This window comes from Lissotriton vulgaris, chromosome 2_1, assembly GCF_964263255.1.
Source record: "Lissotriton vulgaris chromosome 2_1, aLisVul1.2, whole genome shotgun sequence".
Classification (NCBI taxonomy): Eukaryota; Metazoa; Chordata; class Amphibia; order Caudata; family Salamandridae; genus Lissotriton; species Lissotriton vulgaris.
The window spans coordinates 418,876,302-418,891,800 of record NC_141687.1 but is presented as its reverse complement, the minus strand read 5'-3'; the positions used below and the strand labels follow the sequence as shown (position 1 = coordinate 418,891,800).

Here is a 15,499-nt window from a genome sequence, read left to right as displayed (position 1 = left end):
CTCCTGTGTTCCCCCTTGCCATGGGAATGTTCTCTTAACTAACCCCAGTTACTAGAACTTTTACTGTTTGTTGTTTATAGCTCACTTCGTTCCAGGTTAACATTTAAGGCCCCAAATCTATTACCCCTGGCACTTGGGAGGGGAATTCCCAGTTAACCCTCCCAAATGATTTTCAGCATCTAGTGACCGTATCACCAGTGGGATGGTTTTTATTGTGGCTTTCTCAATGAGGTGAAGCATTCGCCTGATTTATTTTTTCCTGCTCTGCAGGATTAAATTTCATTGATCGGGATCTGTTACAATGGATAAATGGGGTATCAGTCTATTGGCAAGCACTTTTGTGAAAATGTTCACATACGAACTGAAAAGTGCTATTGACAGGTAAAACTTGCAATTATTGTCATGCTTGTTTGGATTGTATATTAGGGAGGTATTTGCATCTGCCTTTTGAAGGCAAAAATATTTGTGATTGGAGTATGCAGTTAAAGAGGGTCACTAGGCGAGGTGTTGAATCTGATTTGAACTTCTTATGGAATCTGTTAGGGCCATTGGGCTCCAATCCTCATTGTCCACTTCACCTGGCTGGGACTTTGGCTACGCCCTTACCTCCATTTAAAAAAACAAAATTAATTGCTTATGTACTGCATCTTAGTCGCACAGTACTCAACTAATCAGGGTAGAAACACTTCAGAAAGAATACTTGTTCAAAGACTGGTGCCACCCCAGTTACCACGCCCCTGTAAGGGCAATGATGTTATTACTTCAAAGCATTACAAAGCACTATATCCTGAAGCTGTATTCCTAATGTGGGCCCACATTTAATTTTGTGAAGGGTAGTGCAATGCTTATTGGGGTTCTCTACACCGATGTCGCCCATGACTGAATAGCAACACCACTTCATTGTGAGTTGGATGTATGGATTGACTTTTTTGGTTATATGTCTCTAAACAGTGTTGTTTAAACAAATTGTTGTAGTGATTCCCCCTGTAGGATGTAGGATAATTCTCAAAACAAAACGCAGACTTTTGACAAATTTCTGGACATTTGGGATTTGTAGTGAGGACAGTATTTTTCTTTATTTTAAAGGTATGGGTGATGGCAAGATGTTAGTTTCTGTTGCTACAGGGTTGTCAGGAGGCACATCCCAGCACAGGTCTATATATTGTCAAGGTGCAGAAATGTGGAATTAGGTATAGTACTATATTTACACACTTTTGCAATATTTGATCATCTTTATCTATGTCACTAATTTTGGAAAAAGTTCTAACAATCAAGTTTTTTTAATTTTATTTTTTTATTTCTAATTCATCGGAAAGAGGATCCTATGCATGTCCTTACTGTCCGGTCCCATCAACAGATGGAGCTACTTTGTTGTCATTGCCACAAAGCTTCCATTGACTCGTAAGCTGCAAGAGAAACATGAAAAAAACCGATTTGAGGATCCTTTGAGCTGGGGAGAGTCCAACATGCACTTCAGTTTGCTGATGGCATCATTTTGTTTTTACTTATTTGCTGTAGCACAACCTTAATTCCATGGACAGTACATTTTTCTGTTCCAAGAGGAAAAGAGTGGTGTGCTGCATTTGGCAGAAAACAGATTGATTTATGTATGAGATGAAGAAAGGGTTTAAAACCTTGAATTTAGGCAGTTTTAGATAGAATACTGCTGCTTTTTTAATACATATTGGGGCGTAAGAAGATAGTGAGCTGCCCATAATCACTCAATTTTCAGTCAAGTGAGAGCCAGAATTAGAACCAGAGGTCCTGGAATGAAAGATAAACACCTAGCCCCAGTTGAGCAAATCGTCTCCTATTAGATCAGTAACTGATGGCTGTCCAGAGTCACAGCCTAGTACAAATAAACATTTTTAATAATTTTATTTTAAGACTAACACGTTTGTATTGGTAGGAAATCCATACAAGTCAATTAAGTGTTTTTAGGATTGCAAATAACACACCGTATATAGAATTCTCATTTCCTACAACCAAGAGAATGCAATATACATTTAGATTTCTAAGCTCTCTGTGCCATGGCAGAAGCATGGGTGTCTGCTGTCAGGCAGTATATTTGGAGACACTGATCTTGGTGTTAGAATTTGCTGTGCTTTTTTCTTTTTTCCGGAATGTGATTTGCCAACCCTAGGCATAAAATAGATGATATACCCTCTTCAGGTACTGATTTTGTTAAGGTGTATTGTATCAAACCGACTTGTAAGAGCACCCATAAGTAATATATAATATTTACAGACCTGAGCTGTAGACCACCAACAGAACACAAACACCTGTCTTTCATAGCTTGTGGCAGCACCTTGCTTTCCATCTTAGTTTAAAAGTTGTGGCAGTTGCTCTGTGTTCTCCTTAACAGATGTGCAGATATTCTCTCGAACCGCTCCCAGCAGCTCTTTTCCAGTTGTACGGCCAAATTTGCAGATGGGCAGCAGTGTTCTGTGCCAGTTTTCGACATCACACACCAGACCCCTCTTTGTGAAGAACATGCCAAGAAAATGGTAAGGAATCTTGTTTTCCTCTTTCATGTGCTACATCTGCCAGCTAATAATTCATTCAGTGCTGTGATATAATCTATTGCCTTAGTCCTTACTTCCCTACTCTGCTTGTCTATGTGGACCAGATATTTGGGGTGTCTCTGTAAGGCTGGGCTGGCAGTTAGAGTGGGTTATGGGAGGATGCTGATCCTGGTCCGGCTTTCACTGAGTAACTTATATCCTACCTTCTACATTAAATCTAAAACGTGCATATCTTTGTGAGCTGGCTACTTGACTCCTGCCTACAACGTATCCTCCATTACAACACTGGTGACTATCATAAAGCAAACCTACATGGGTTGAGAGGCAAAGGAATAAGGAGGATGAGGAAGCAGGTATAAGACAAGAGAACTGAAAGGCACAAAGCCATGGTTGCTTAACCACTGTCTTCCATCAGACAGCCAGCAGATACTCTGCAGACAGGGCTCAGCTGAAAAGTGCTGATTTTCAGTTGTGTGCTTTGAAATGGTGCCATCTTTGGACTGACGGTTGCGATCTCAGAAGGTGAGTGAGAGAGGTTAGCCAGAAGGAGCCTTTCTGCAGGGTTTTCAAGGAAAAGAGAATCTGCTGACTGCTGGGAAATTCTTTGAATAAAGTGGATGCTGAGGAGTGGTTGGCTGAGGAACACCGATTTGTGCAAGAAGTCAAAAGCATTTAGGTCATTGAAAAGACTGGGATTTTAAGGGTTCTGCAGAAGCTGTCTGTACAGCAGCTGTTCAAATCAAATATGCAAATGAGAAGCATCTGTTTATTTACGAGTCCCATGATGTTACCAAGATGACCATCAATGATTAAGGAGCTGACTGCTGTTGAGTGTTTTACAGCTTGGACTTGAGTGTAGAGCAAATAGTCAATCATTTGAGGAGGATCCAAGTGTGACAGCTTAGGATTGTGTTTATATTCAACATTCAAACATACATGTGCCTGCAGCTGCTTTACAATAACATTACTTCAAGCGCCATGTGTTTAATTGTGGCTGTCGGGAAGCGTAATTCACCTTAAGTTACAAAGCCTCGTACTGCTTGATTACATATGCATGACTGCTAAGTTGTATTGGAATGGTACATTCGCTTAAAGCAATTTTCAGGACTAATTGTTTAAAAGTGAGGGCTTACCTCTCCCGTGTGTCATGCCCTTTTCATTTGATTCCTATATGTCCGAAGTGAACCATGATCTCTGCAATTTCCTTAAGTGGGGTCAAGTTTAGGTGACACATTAACTATTTTGGTACCGGTTCCATGACTGTTTGGAGCAATTATTCAGTGCTTGGTTTTGAACCTGTTGACAGTTTATGGTGGATGCACTAAACCGCATATAACCGGTCGCGCACCGGACAAGTCTTTGGGCACATTGATGTCATGTGCTGAAGTTCTGATATCAACAAATTGTTTTGCTGCGCTGTTGCCAGCTGTAGGAAGCTGGATCTTTGCCATAGATCAAAATTCTGATATATCCTGAAAAGAGTCAAGGGGTTCCCTTATAAGTGGACAGAGGCTTGCTATGCAATCCCAAAGTGCTGTGCTGCTTGTTGTTCAGGTAGGGCGGTACCAATGCCTTCTTTTGAGTATTCCCCTACTGGTGTAGAATCTTTGGTTTACTTGAACTTTGGCTAAGTGTTGCACACCTGTCCTAGACTTTCTCTTTTTCCTCTTCTTTTGTGGCTTACTTGCACAAGCTTGTAGGTTCAGCCCCCACGGAATCCTTGGGTGAGGACTGACACTGGACCAGTACCTCTTTGTGGCTCAAACCAACCACAAGGTGGTCCTTTCCAAGGAGACAGTCAAGGGGGACTTTTGTACTGACTACCACCCTTCTCCAACTAAGGGACTTCGCTATTTTCAGGGGTACTAAAGTCACAGGCATAACAGTAACCTCCCCTGGGATAGCCCTTCACCTTCTAGTTTCACCTGGGATGTTCTGTTTGAGAGTACCAAGCTGTCACATAAACAACAGTGTAACTAGCACAGGTATCTCTCACGGCAGTGGCTGGGTTTCCATTCACCAGTAGGTGGTGGAAGTGTCTGCTTCCCTCTGGAATCAACAACTTCCTAATGGGTCCCACATTCTAGTTAAAAGCTAGAAGGACTTCCTCATCTGAGGAATCTCCCTCAAAAGTACACTGCCAACCCCTGGAGATACAACAGTGGATTTGTTTTTAGGTCAGGAAGGGTCCTTGGCTAGGTGACCTGTCTGTTTACAATTAAGGCACCAAGCCTTCATTGGGATCCTAGTATTACCCTGGTATCATCTTTTGTTTTGTGAAGTGTCTTGGGGCCCACCTTCCTAGACAGGTTTTAGTGGCCTACAGAGGGCTCGTTTTATTTGTCTTTAGGGTGACCCACCTTTTTCCCTTGGGGAAGGGGGAATTAGCAACCCCTTTCTTTTGTTCATTACTAAATAGTTTTAGGCACCCTTGTTTTTACCCAATGATCAGCCTTCTTCCCAAGATCCACAAGGTATTAATGCAACTTTTCAAAAGTAGAGTTACTTCACAGATGTTCTTTCATAAGCAAATCCCATCGTATTCTTGCGTCTGACTTCCCTTTAACCAACCACCTGGTGTTTCAACTGAAAAATCTCCAGAATCAACATTGTACTGATACTGGGTTTTCGGAGTCTCCGTTATGTTTTCCTTAGTGGTGAGGCAAAAGCCCTCAATCTGGGTATCCTTCATGCAGTCATAGGGATCTGCATTTGTCTCATTAAGTGTTGGGAGCCTATCCCTACGCTTTCCTGAGAACAGCTCCAATATAACAGAGCCCCAATACTTCCTATTGAACGTTCTCAATTTATAATCCCTCTTAAAGTCTGTAAACCATTTGATGATATCATCACACTCTGACTATTTAGGGACATTCCTTTTATGGGATTTTAGGATCAAAAGCTACTACTTTCTCCCTATTTAAGTTGTTGCTGCCACCAGAAATGGGCCCTAGACCCATCTCAGTTCTTTATTTTTCTATAGCCAAGAGTTTAGCCTCTAATGCTATCCCCTTCGTTAGCATAGCTATTGATTTCTTTAGGGTTGCTATCAGTAGTACTCCCAGTAGTGTTGCTTTCTGTACAGGTATTGGGTGGAGTCCATGTCAAAATCCGCCGCTTCTGTTTTCCCTTCTTCCCCAATGGGGGATCCTTTATTTGCCAAGGCCATGTCATTTTCTGCTAGCATCTGCTGCAGATAATCTTTTGTGGGTCTAGGTCCCATGGTACCTCTCCATGCCTAACAGAGCTCCTTACGTTGGGACAACCTAGCGTGCTGATAGGGTACCCGTTTGAGCTCCTGGAAAGGCCCTGCTTCAAACATGATTTTAACTTAATTGGGAACTTTTTAACAAACTTAAAAAAAAAATTTAAAGACCTAACTGTAATACTTTTTACATTCTAAACGATTTTGCAGTGGGACTTAACCAAGGCCCCAACAGCTAGTTTAAAACAATTTAGGAAAAATCTGAATTCAATTTTTTTTTTTAAACTGGAGACCATTTTGGGTTCCTTTGTGGAATCGCTTATTAACCAAGTCGTACAGCAAATGCCAAGTCTTGTATCCCGCTACTGCACCCAATGTTGGAAGCTGGCTGTTAGACCTAGGGTATCCTAGACTACATAGGGTAGCCTGGCACAGTAGTGGACACAGCTAAACTCAAGGCGTTGGTTAAGTGCTTACAAAACCCACTCACAGTAACCCAATGATTGACCACTAAAATAAAAGACACTACACCAGTCTTAGGAAAATACCAGTACCTTTTATAAAAATAATGTTCTTTCTTGTTTTTGTTTTAAATAAAAGCAGTACACAAATAATTCAACACAGTTCTCATAGGTATCAATTCACATCCAATACTTTTCCCACTTTAGCAAGGTTAAATCACCAGTACATTTCACTTGAGGTATGTTACTGTCAATTTCACAAGTTGCTTCTTCAATTTATGATTACAGAAGGGAAAATTTCACATTTCAGGTTTAATATGCCACTTTACACAACCTTGGCGTGTACATTACCCATCTGTACTCAGAGCCCAGATCAGCCTGTCAGCCTTCTACCCCTAGTAGTGCTGTTCTCCGAGCCCACAGCCAGTTGTTAAACTACAAGGAAACAAGGTGGATTAATAAGGCTTCCTTTGGTTTATACAAGCTACCCCACTCTGGCAGGGGAACTGCCCCTAGGTGGTTCACTGCCTGCAGAGGTTGTTGGTCAAAGAGCTCTAAATATTGCTGGCGCTCTCTAGCCCAGCTTCTACACGTCTGGCGCAAACACCTGAACCAAGCGTTACGTTCCCCTTCGCACTCCCTCCCTTCATCAACTCTTACCCACAGTCAGGGAGTATTCAGTCACAGTTCTTCGTGGGATATCTGGGAAGAAACGGCACTCTGCAGCCGCGCTCGCAATTACTGCCTCAGCGTGTGGCTGTCTGCCGGCACAGCCGCCTCCCGCTTCCCCCCTTCCCGGCTTACTTTCTTACGAGGCAGTCTGGTTGGCGTTGCCTTCTTCCGGCACTGACGAAGAGCCTCGGTGAGGTCGGCTTCGGAGGGGGGAAGACGGAGAAGCTCACACACGCCTGGGACGCTCCACCGACGGAACCTTGCCAGCGCTTCTGCCTTCTTTCCGCGTCACTTCAGGCGGGAGCTCCGCCTCGGCGCACCTCCTGTGACGCGGCCGGGTCCTTCCTCTCTCCCGACTCCGCCTTGGGCACACCTCTTCCGACGCGCCGGGTCCTCCCTCTCAGCTCCGGATGCCGCCTCTCCTTACGCGGTGTTTCCTCACCACAACAGTCGGGTCAGCTGGGCACTACTCATGCGTGTGGGACAGACGCGCTGTCGGCGCTCCACACAGGTAGGGAATTCCGCCGGCGTCACTGCCTTATTTCACGGATAGAGAGCCAGTCACAAGGTTAATGAAACTGACAGACGCCCCTACGCCGCGCAGCACAGCTCAGATTCGATGCTCACTTAGGATGCCCACAGCCTTCAGGGCAAGTGAGCAGGACGCCGGCAAGGGTCGATCTGGGTTGTAGATTATCAAGGTCTCCTTATAACACGACCCGGTCTCTCCAAATTAATTACAAAGTCTCTGGTCACACTTTAGGGCTGGTGTGACAGTGGGGTTCGGTCAGCCTGAAAGGGGGCACTTCCCAACACGCGACAGCCGGCCCACAGGTCGATCTGGTCACCACTGGTGCGCAATCCTCCTCACTAAGTCGCCTCTCTCCTCACTGGTCACTCCTGAGACTACTACAAAATGGCTGCTGGTCACTGGCCCTTTTATAGGGTGGCCTGAGACCTGCAGAAGTCACTGGATGCTTCTAGAAAGTTCCTCATGTTAGCCTATGGGCCTGTTCTCCAGTAGTGTCCGTTATGGCAGTTGATGGACACCATTTTAGGTTTCTGGGTGTCCCTAGATTTTCAAGGAGCATAACTAGGCCTCACAGATTATGAGGGGAAATGGCGTCATAATCAAGGAACACCTAGCCCCCTGACAGCACTGAAAAATCCTGGTGGACATATAAAAAACAAAAACAGAAACTCTGGGAGGCTAAGGGGGACAAAAATAAATAATATTGGTTAGAGTATCCCCAGATGCAGACCGGTCTAACACGCGTCCCCCCCAGCTGAAAGTGGGGAGAGCTACCCAATCCCTTGGGAGTTCTCATCACTAAGGCTGAAATACCTGGATAGACCGTCTGCATTGGCATGGTCCGATCCAGGTCGGTGTTCCACCCTAAAGTCCATTCCCTGTAGGGAGATGGACCACCTTAGCAACTTGGGATTCTCCCCCTTCATTTGCATTAGCCAACGAAGGGGGCGGTGGTCAGTCTGAACCAGGAAGTGCGAGCCAAACAAGTATGGCCGCAGCTTCTTCAGAGCCCAAACCACCGCAAAAGCTTCTCTCTCAATTGTACTCCACCTCCTTTCCCTGGGGAGTAGTCTCCTAGACAGGAAAACCATGGGTTGATCCAGGCCCTCATCATTTAGCTGCGATAACACTGCCCCAATGCCATGTTCTGCAAAATCAGGGGCCTTGAGAATGGGAGCGGAACACAATGCTTGTTTCAAGGTCATGAAGGCTCGCTGGCAAGCCTCCGTCCAGACTACCCGTCGGGGTTGTTTCTTGGAAGTAAGTTCAGTGAGGGGTGCCACAATGGTGCCATACCCCTTCACGAAGCGACGGTAGTATCCAGTGAGGCCCAGGAAGGCTCGGTCCTCAGTTTGAGTCTTGGGGGGCTCCCAGGCGATGATAGCCTCAATCTTTGCCTGGAGGGGCTGCACCGTCCCTCTGCCCACCAAGTGGCCTAGGTACACCACCGACCCCTGCCCAATCTGACACTTGCTGGCCTTGATTGTCAAGCCAGCCTGTTGCAGGGCATGAAGAACAGCTTGCAAGTGCTGCAAATGGTCCTCCCAGCTGCTACTGAAGACAGCAATGTCGTCCAGGTAAGCAGCAGAAAAAGCTTCCATACCAGAAAGGACCCTGTTCACCAGCCGCTGAAAAGTGGCAGGGGCGTTCTTGAGCCCAAAGGGCATCACACGAAATTGGTATTGTCCCTGAGGTGTAGAGAAGGCTGACCTTTCCTTCGCCCCCTCGGTAAGGGAAATCTGCCAGTACCCTGAAGTTAGGTCAAAGGTACTTAAGTATTGGGCAGCTCCCAGCCGGTCGATAAGCTCATCTGCCCGTGGGATGGGATGTGCATCAGTCTTGGTTACTGAATTTAAGCCTCGGTAGTCCACACAGAATCTCAATTCGGGTGTGGTGCCTGGTGGGGCAGCTTTTGGTACCAAAACCACCGGGCTAGACCAAGGGCTACTAGAAGGTTCAATCACTCCTAGCTCCAGCATCTTGGCGACTTCACTTTTGATGCTGGCCTTCACCTTGTCCAACAGCCGGTAGATCTTAGACTTCACAGGTGGGCTGTCTCCTGTGTCCACGTCATGGGTACACAGGTGGGTCCTACCCGGGACAAGGGAGAACAGAGAAGAAAATTGCTCCAGGATCTGGCGGCAATCACTCTGCTGTTCAGGAGTCAGGGATGGCGAGAGAATCACTCCCTCCACCGACCCATCCTTTTCTTGGGACGAGAGAAGATCAGGGAGAGGTTCGCTTTCCTCTTCCTCTGCTCCATCGGTCACCATCATTAAGACAACCTCGGGCCTCTCATGATGTGGCTTGAGGCGATTGGCATGTAGCACCCTGTGGGGCTGCCTCGGGGTCTTAAGATCCACCAAGTAGGTGGACTTACCCTTTTTCTCCAAAACCTCAAAGGGGCCTGTCCAACGGTCCTGGAGGGCATTTAGCTCTCCAGGTTCCATTACCCACACTTTTTGTCCAGGCTCCAGTTCCACTGGGTGAGCGTTGTGGTCATACCACTCCTTCATAACTGCTTGGCTGGCCTCCAAGTTGTCTGAAGCTTGCTTCCACAACTTAGCCATTTGGCTCCGGAAGGCCAGCATGTAGCTCACCACGTCCTGGGGAAGCTTCCTGGGAGTCTGTTCCCATCCGTCTTTCACCAGGCTGAGAGGTCCCCGTACAGGGTGTCCGTACAAAAGTTCGAAGGGGCTGAAGCCCACTCCCTTCTGTGGCACTTCCCTGTAGGAAAACAAGAGACAGGGTAGGAGGACGTCCAATTTCCTCCGCAGGCTCTCAGGTAGACTCCTTATCATACCTTTCAAGGTTTTGTTAAACCTTTCCACAAGACCATTGGTTTGTGGGTGGTAAGGAGTGGTAAACCGATAGGTAACGCCGCACTCCTTCCACATCGCCCGCATGTATGCTGAAAGGAAGTTAGTCCCCCTGTCGGACACAACCTCCTTGGGGAAACCCACTCGGGTGAAGATCCCCATCAGGGCCCTTGCCACTGCGGGTGCAGTAATGGTCCTCAGAGGAATTGCCTCTGGGTACCGTGTGGCATGATCCACCAAAACCAGGATGAACCGGTGACCAGCTGAAGTTGGTGGATCCAATGGCCCTACAATGTTGATGCCCACCCTCTCAAAGGGGGTGCTAACGACAGGTAGTGGTTCCAGGGGAGCTTTTAGCTTCACCCCTGTTTTCCCACTGGCTTGGCAAGACACACACGTCCGACAATATGTATCAGACGCCACTTTCATTCGAGGCCAGTAGAAGTGGGGGACAAGCCGGGCAAAGGTCTTGTCCTGTCCTAGGTGTCCTGCCAATGGTATCTCATGAGCCAGTTCCAAAAGAAAGGCTCTAAAGCATTGAGGGACCACCAAGGCTGTGGATGAACCATGTCCGGGTGCCTTGGGCTCACTGTAGAGGAGTCCATCCTCCCAGTAAATCTGGTAGCTCCCTACAATGTTTCCTGCTGCCTGGGCCTTGGCCTGTTGCCGCAGCCCCTCGAGAGTAGGACACTCCTTCTGAGCTTTGCAGAACTCTTCCCGGGAAGGACCTCCCTCCACATGCCATTCAGTAGGGATGGGTAGGTTCTCCAGGGAAGCAACATTCTCCCCTGTGGACTCCAGATCCACCTCCGTAGGTGGCCCGTCTGTCTCACGAGGTGGAGATGTCGAGGCAGGGTCCTCCGGCCTCCTGTCCTTCTCCTCTCTGGCAGCTGGCTGGGCCATTGTTCCAGGCTCCAGCATAAGTGAACTCCCCCTTCGGGCAGTCGCGGACCTTGTGCTGACACAGGTCCAGTCAGGGGGTCCCAGCATCTCAGAGTGAGTCTGGTACTCCACCCTCCTCCAAGCATTGTGCTCCATATCATTCCCTAACAGGCAGTCAACAGGCACGGCAGGGCTTACGGCAACTCGAAGTGGACCTGCAACCCCTCCCCACTCAAAGGGAACCTCAGCCACAGGGTAGTGGCCCAATCTGCCGTCAGCCATTACGGCGGGATGGAGTACATCTGGGATGACCTGCTCTGGAGACACCAGCTGACTCCTTACCATAGTCATGCTGGCTCCTGTGTCTCTCAGAGCCACCCCTCTACGGCCGTTGATGGTGACCCACTGCTCATACTTAGTAGTATTAGAGGGCAGTTGGGTCTTTGGAACCATCTCCTTATCTCCCAGGGACACTAAAGTGACACCCGCCCGCTCCCCTCCGTTACCCAAAGGCATCTCCTCCCCGAGCACTACACTAGTTATTCCCGGGGCTTTTCCTCCAGTGGGAGGGGGTGGTCTTTTTGGGCATCTCACATCTCCTTTATAGTGTCCCACACCACCACACTCAAAACAATGAACAACCCTTGGCTGCTGGCTTTGGCCAGGGTTAGGGTTGCGAGGGGGGTTACTCTTAGGGATGAATCCTCTGCCCCTTCCTTGCGAAGTATTTTGTGGAGCTTTTGAGAACTCCCTCTTATTATCCCCTCCCTCTTTCTTCTGGGGGGCGCCCTGTCCATACTTCTGGGAATCCCCTCCAGTCCCCTTAGTTGACACCCGGGTACTAACCCAGATTTCCGCCTCCTCAGCAAGCGTCCTGGGGCTGGTCAGCTTGCTGTCCACCAGATGCTGTCGTAGTTCGGGAAGACATTTCTCGAGTAGGTGTTCCTTGAGTATGAGGTCATATAAACCCTCATAGTCCCCTACCTCGCTGCCTTTCACCCAACCCTCCAGGGCCTTCCTGGCGTAATCCAAAAAGTCTACCCAGTTCTGCGTGCCTAGTTTGTGGCTGCCCCGGAACTTTTGCCTATACTTCTCAGGGGTCAACCCAAACTTTCTTATCAGCGCCACCTTCATAACAGGGTAGTAGGTCTGCTCACTTTGATCTAGGGCCAACAAGGTATCCCTGCCAGTGGGGGGCATGTATTTATATAACCCACCCCCCCAGTGGGCTTCCAAGATCCCATGGGCCCTCAGTGAGACCTCCTAGGCGGCTAGCCATTATGCAATATCATCACTGGATACATAGCTCGCCATAACATCTTTTGGTAAGTAAGGTCTGGGTTCTCTGATGTTTGTCTGGGTATCGCTGCCACCATTCTCAGATTTGGGGGTTCTTAGGTTTAGGGCTTGTAAATCCATCTCTTTGATGGTCGCTCATGTGCCAACCTCTTGTCCTCCCTTTCCATGTCCATCCTGGCTAGTTCTATTCTCATCCTCCTCTCCTCCCTCCTATCTTCTAACTCGGCGTCGGTCAAACCCCTCTCCGAGACGCTACTGCCCACTCTGGAAGGTGTCCTAGGACCTGTTAAAAGGTCCCCCCTCCCCCCCCGCCTGGTACAGTGTTGCGGTCTCCAGGACAGTGTCCCTGTCACTCCCCTCAGGATCTATTTCCTCCCCGGAATGAGCCTCCACCCATGCCCGGATACTGGTCAGCAGCTCAACTTTCCTGGCGCCTTTCTTAAAAAACACCCCCTGCTGCTGACACCATTCCTTTAGTTGGGTCACGGTATAGTTTTCCAGCTCTTCCACATTTACCTCCATTTCCACTTAGAGTATAAACTTTTTCACAGGAGAAATCCAAAAAGTGACCTGGGGTCAACCTCCACCCACCACCAGAAGTTAATTTAGAAAAAGCAAAATTTAGATTAGGAGGGCCGCAGGGAGAAAACTCCAGTTGTGGTCCCGTGGTAGGCACTGCGTTACTACTAAGTGAGTGTGAGCACAAATCCGTAATCCCACCGCTGAAACACCAATTATGTTAGACCTAGGGTATCCTAGACTACATAGGGTAGCCTGGCACAGTAGTGGACACAGCTAAACTCAAGGCGTTGGTTAAGTGCTTACAAAACCCACTCACAGTAACCCAATGATTGACCACTAAAATAAAAGACACTACACCAGTCTTAGGAAAATACCAGTACCTTTTATAAAAATAATGTTCTTTCTTGTTCTTGTTTTAAATAAAAGCAGTAAACAAATAATTCAACACAGTTCTCATAGGTATCAATTCACATCCAATACTTTTCCCACTTTAGCAAGGTTAAATCACCAGTACATTTCAATTGAGGTATGTTACTGTTAATTTTCACAAGTTGCTTCTTCAATTTATGATTACAGAAGGGAAAATTTCACATTTCAGGTTTAATATGCCACTTTACACAACCTTGGCGTGTACATTACCCATCCGTACTCAGAGCCCAGATCAGCCTGTCAGCCTTCTACCCCTAGTAGTGCTGTTCTCCGAGCCCACAGCCAGTTGTTGAACTACAAGGAAACAAGGTGGATTAATAAGGCTTCCTTTGGTTTATACAAGCTACCCCACTCTGGCAGGGGAACTGCCCCTAGGTGGTTCACTGCCTGCAGAGGTTTTTGGTCAAAGAGCTCTAAATATTGCTGGCGCTCTCTAGCCCAGCTTCTACACGTCTGGCGCAAACACCTGAACCAAGCGTTACGTTCCCCTTCGCACTCCCTCCCTTCATCAACTCTTACCCAGTCAGGGAGTATTCAGTCACAGTTCTTCGTGGGATATCTGGGAAGAAACGGCACTCTGCAGCCGCGCTCGCAATTACTGCCTCAGCGTGTGGCTGTCTGCCGGCACAGCCGCCTCCCGCTTCCCCCCTTCCCGGCTTACTTTCTTACGAGGCAGTCTGGTTGGCGTTGCCTTCTTCCGGCACTGACGAAGAGCCTCGGTGAGGTCGGCTTCGGAGGGGGGAAGACGGAGAAGCTCACACACGCCTGGGACGCTCCACCGACGGAACCTTGCCGGCGCTTCTGCCTTCTTTCCGCGTCACTTCAGGCGGGAGCTCCGCCTCGGCGCACCTCCTGTGACGCGGCCGGGTCCTTCCTCTCTCCCGACTCCGCCTTGGGCACACCTCTTCCGACGCGCCGGATCCTCCTCTCAGCTCCGGATGCCGCCTCTTCTTACGCGGTGTTTCCTCACCACAACAGTCTGGTCAGCTGGGCACTACTCATGCGTGTGGGATAGACTCGCTGTCGGCTGTCGGCGCTCCACACAGGTAGGGAATTCCGCCGGCGTCACTGCCTTATTTCACGGATAGAGAGCCAGTCACCAGGTTAATGAAACTGACAGACGCCCCTACGCCGCGCAGCACAGCTCAGATTCGATGCTCACTTAGGATGCCCACAGCCTTCAGGGCAAGTGAGCAGGACGCCGGCAAGGGTCGATCTGGGTTGTAGATTATCAAGGTCTCCTTATAACACGACCCGGGCTCTCCAAATTAATTACAAAGTCTCTGGTCACACTTTAGGGCTGGTGTGACAGTGGGGTTCGGTCAGCCTGAAAGGGGGCACTTCCCAACACGTGACAGCCGGCCCACAGGTCGATCTGGTCACCACTGGTGCGCAATCCTCCTCACTGTCGCCTCTCTCCTCACTGGTCACTCCTGAGACTACTACAAAATGGCTGCTGGTCACTGGCCCTTTTATAGGGTGGCCTGAGACCTGCAGAAGTCACTGGATGCTTCTAGAAAGTTCCTCATGTTAGCCTATGGGCCTGTTCTCCAGTAGTGTCCGTTATGGCAGTTGATGGACACCATTTTAGGTTTCTGGGTGTCCCTAGATTTTCAAGGAGCATAACTAGGCCTCACAGATTATGAGGGGAAAATGGCGTCATAATCAAGGAACACCTAGCCCCCTGACAGCACTGAAAAATCCTGGTGGACATATAAAAAACAAAAACAGAAACTCTGGGAGGCTAAGGGGGACAAAAATAAATAATATTGGTTAGAGTTTCCCCAGATGCAGACAGGTCTAACACTGGCTCTTTATCAAAAATCTGATATACCTTGTAAAGATTCCAGGGCTTCCCTTACGAGTGGACAGGGTCTTGCTATGCAATCTCAAAGTGCTCTGTTAGGGGGTAGTGTGGTCAAGCAGCCTTGGGCTTAACACGAAGTGCAAAACATCTGTAAATACACACACTGATCAATAAATGGCACACAACTCAAAAGGAGGTCCACACCAATTTATAAAAATATCAAATATCTTTATGTTCGAGCTATGTGAGCTGTAGATCACATGCTTTGCATAGCCCGCCATCTAGTGTTGGATATGCATGTTTGCACTTTGGTTTTGTTCGAATAAGTCTTTTCCAGTCACGAGGT

The 15,499-nt window shown here is 48.1% G+C and overlaps 1 protein-coding gene across 2 annotated transcripts in view; it reads left to right on the top strand.

Moving 5' to 3' along the window:
• INO80D (INO80 complex subunit D) overlaps positions 1 to 15,499 on the top strand; it is a 224,053-nt gene that overhangs the window by 132,816 nt on the left and 75,738 nt on the right. For both annotated transcript variants that reach the window (XM_086955307.1, XM_086955306.1), the window contains exon 8: positions 2,374 to 2,507. In XM_086955307.1, coding sequence (XP_086811433.1) covers positions 2,374 to 2,507 — 134 coding nt within the window. The remainder of the gene's footprint in view (positions 1 to 2,373; positions 2,508 to 15,499) is intronic.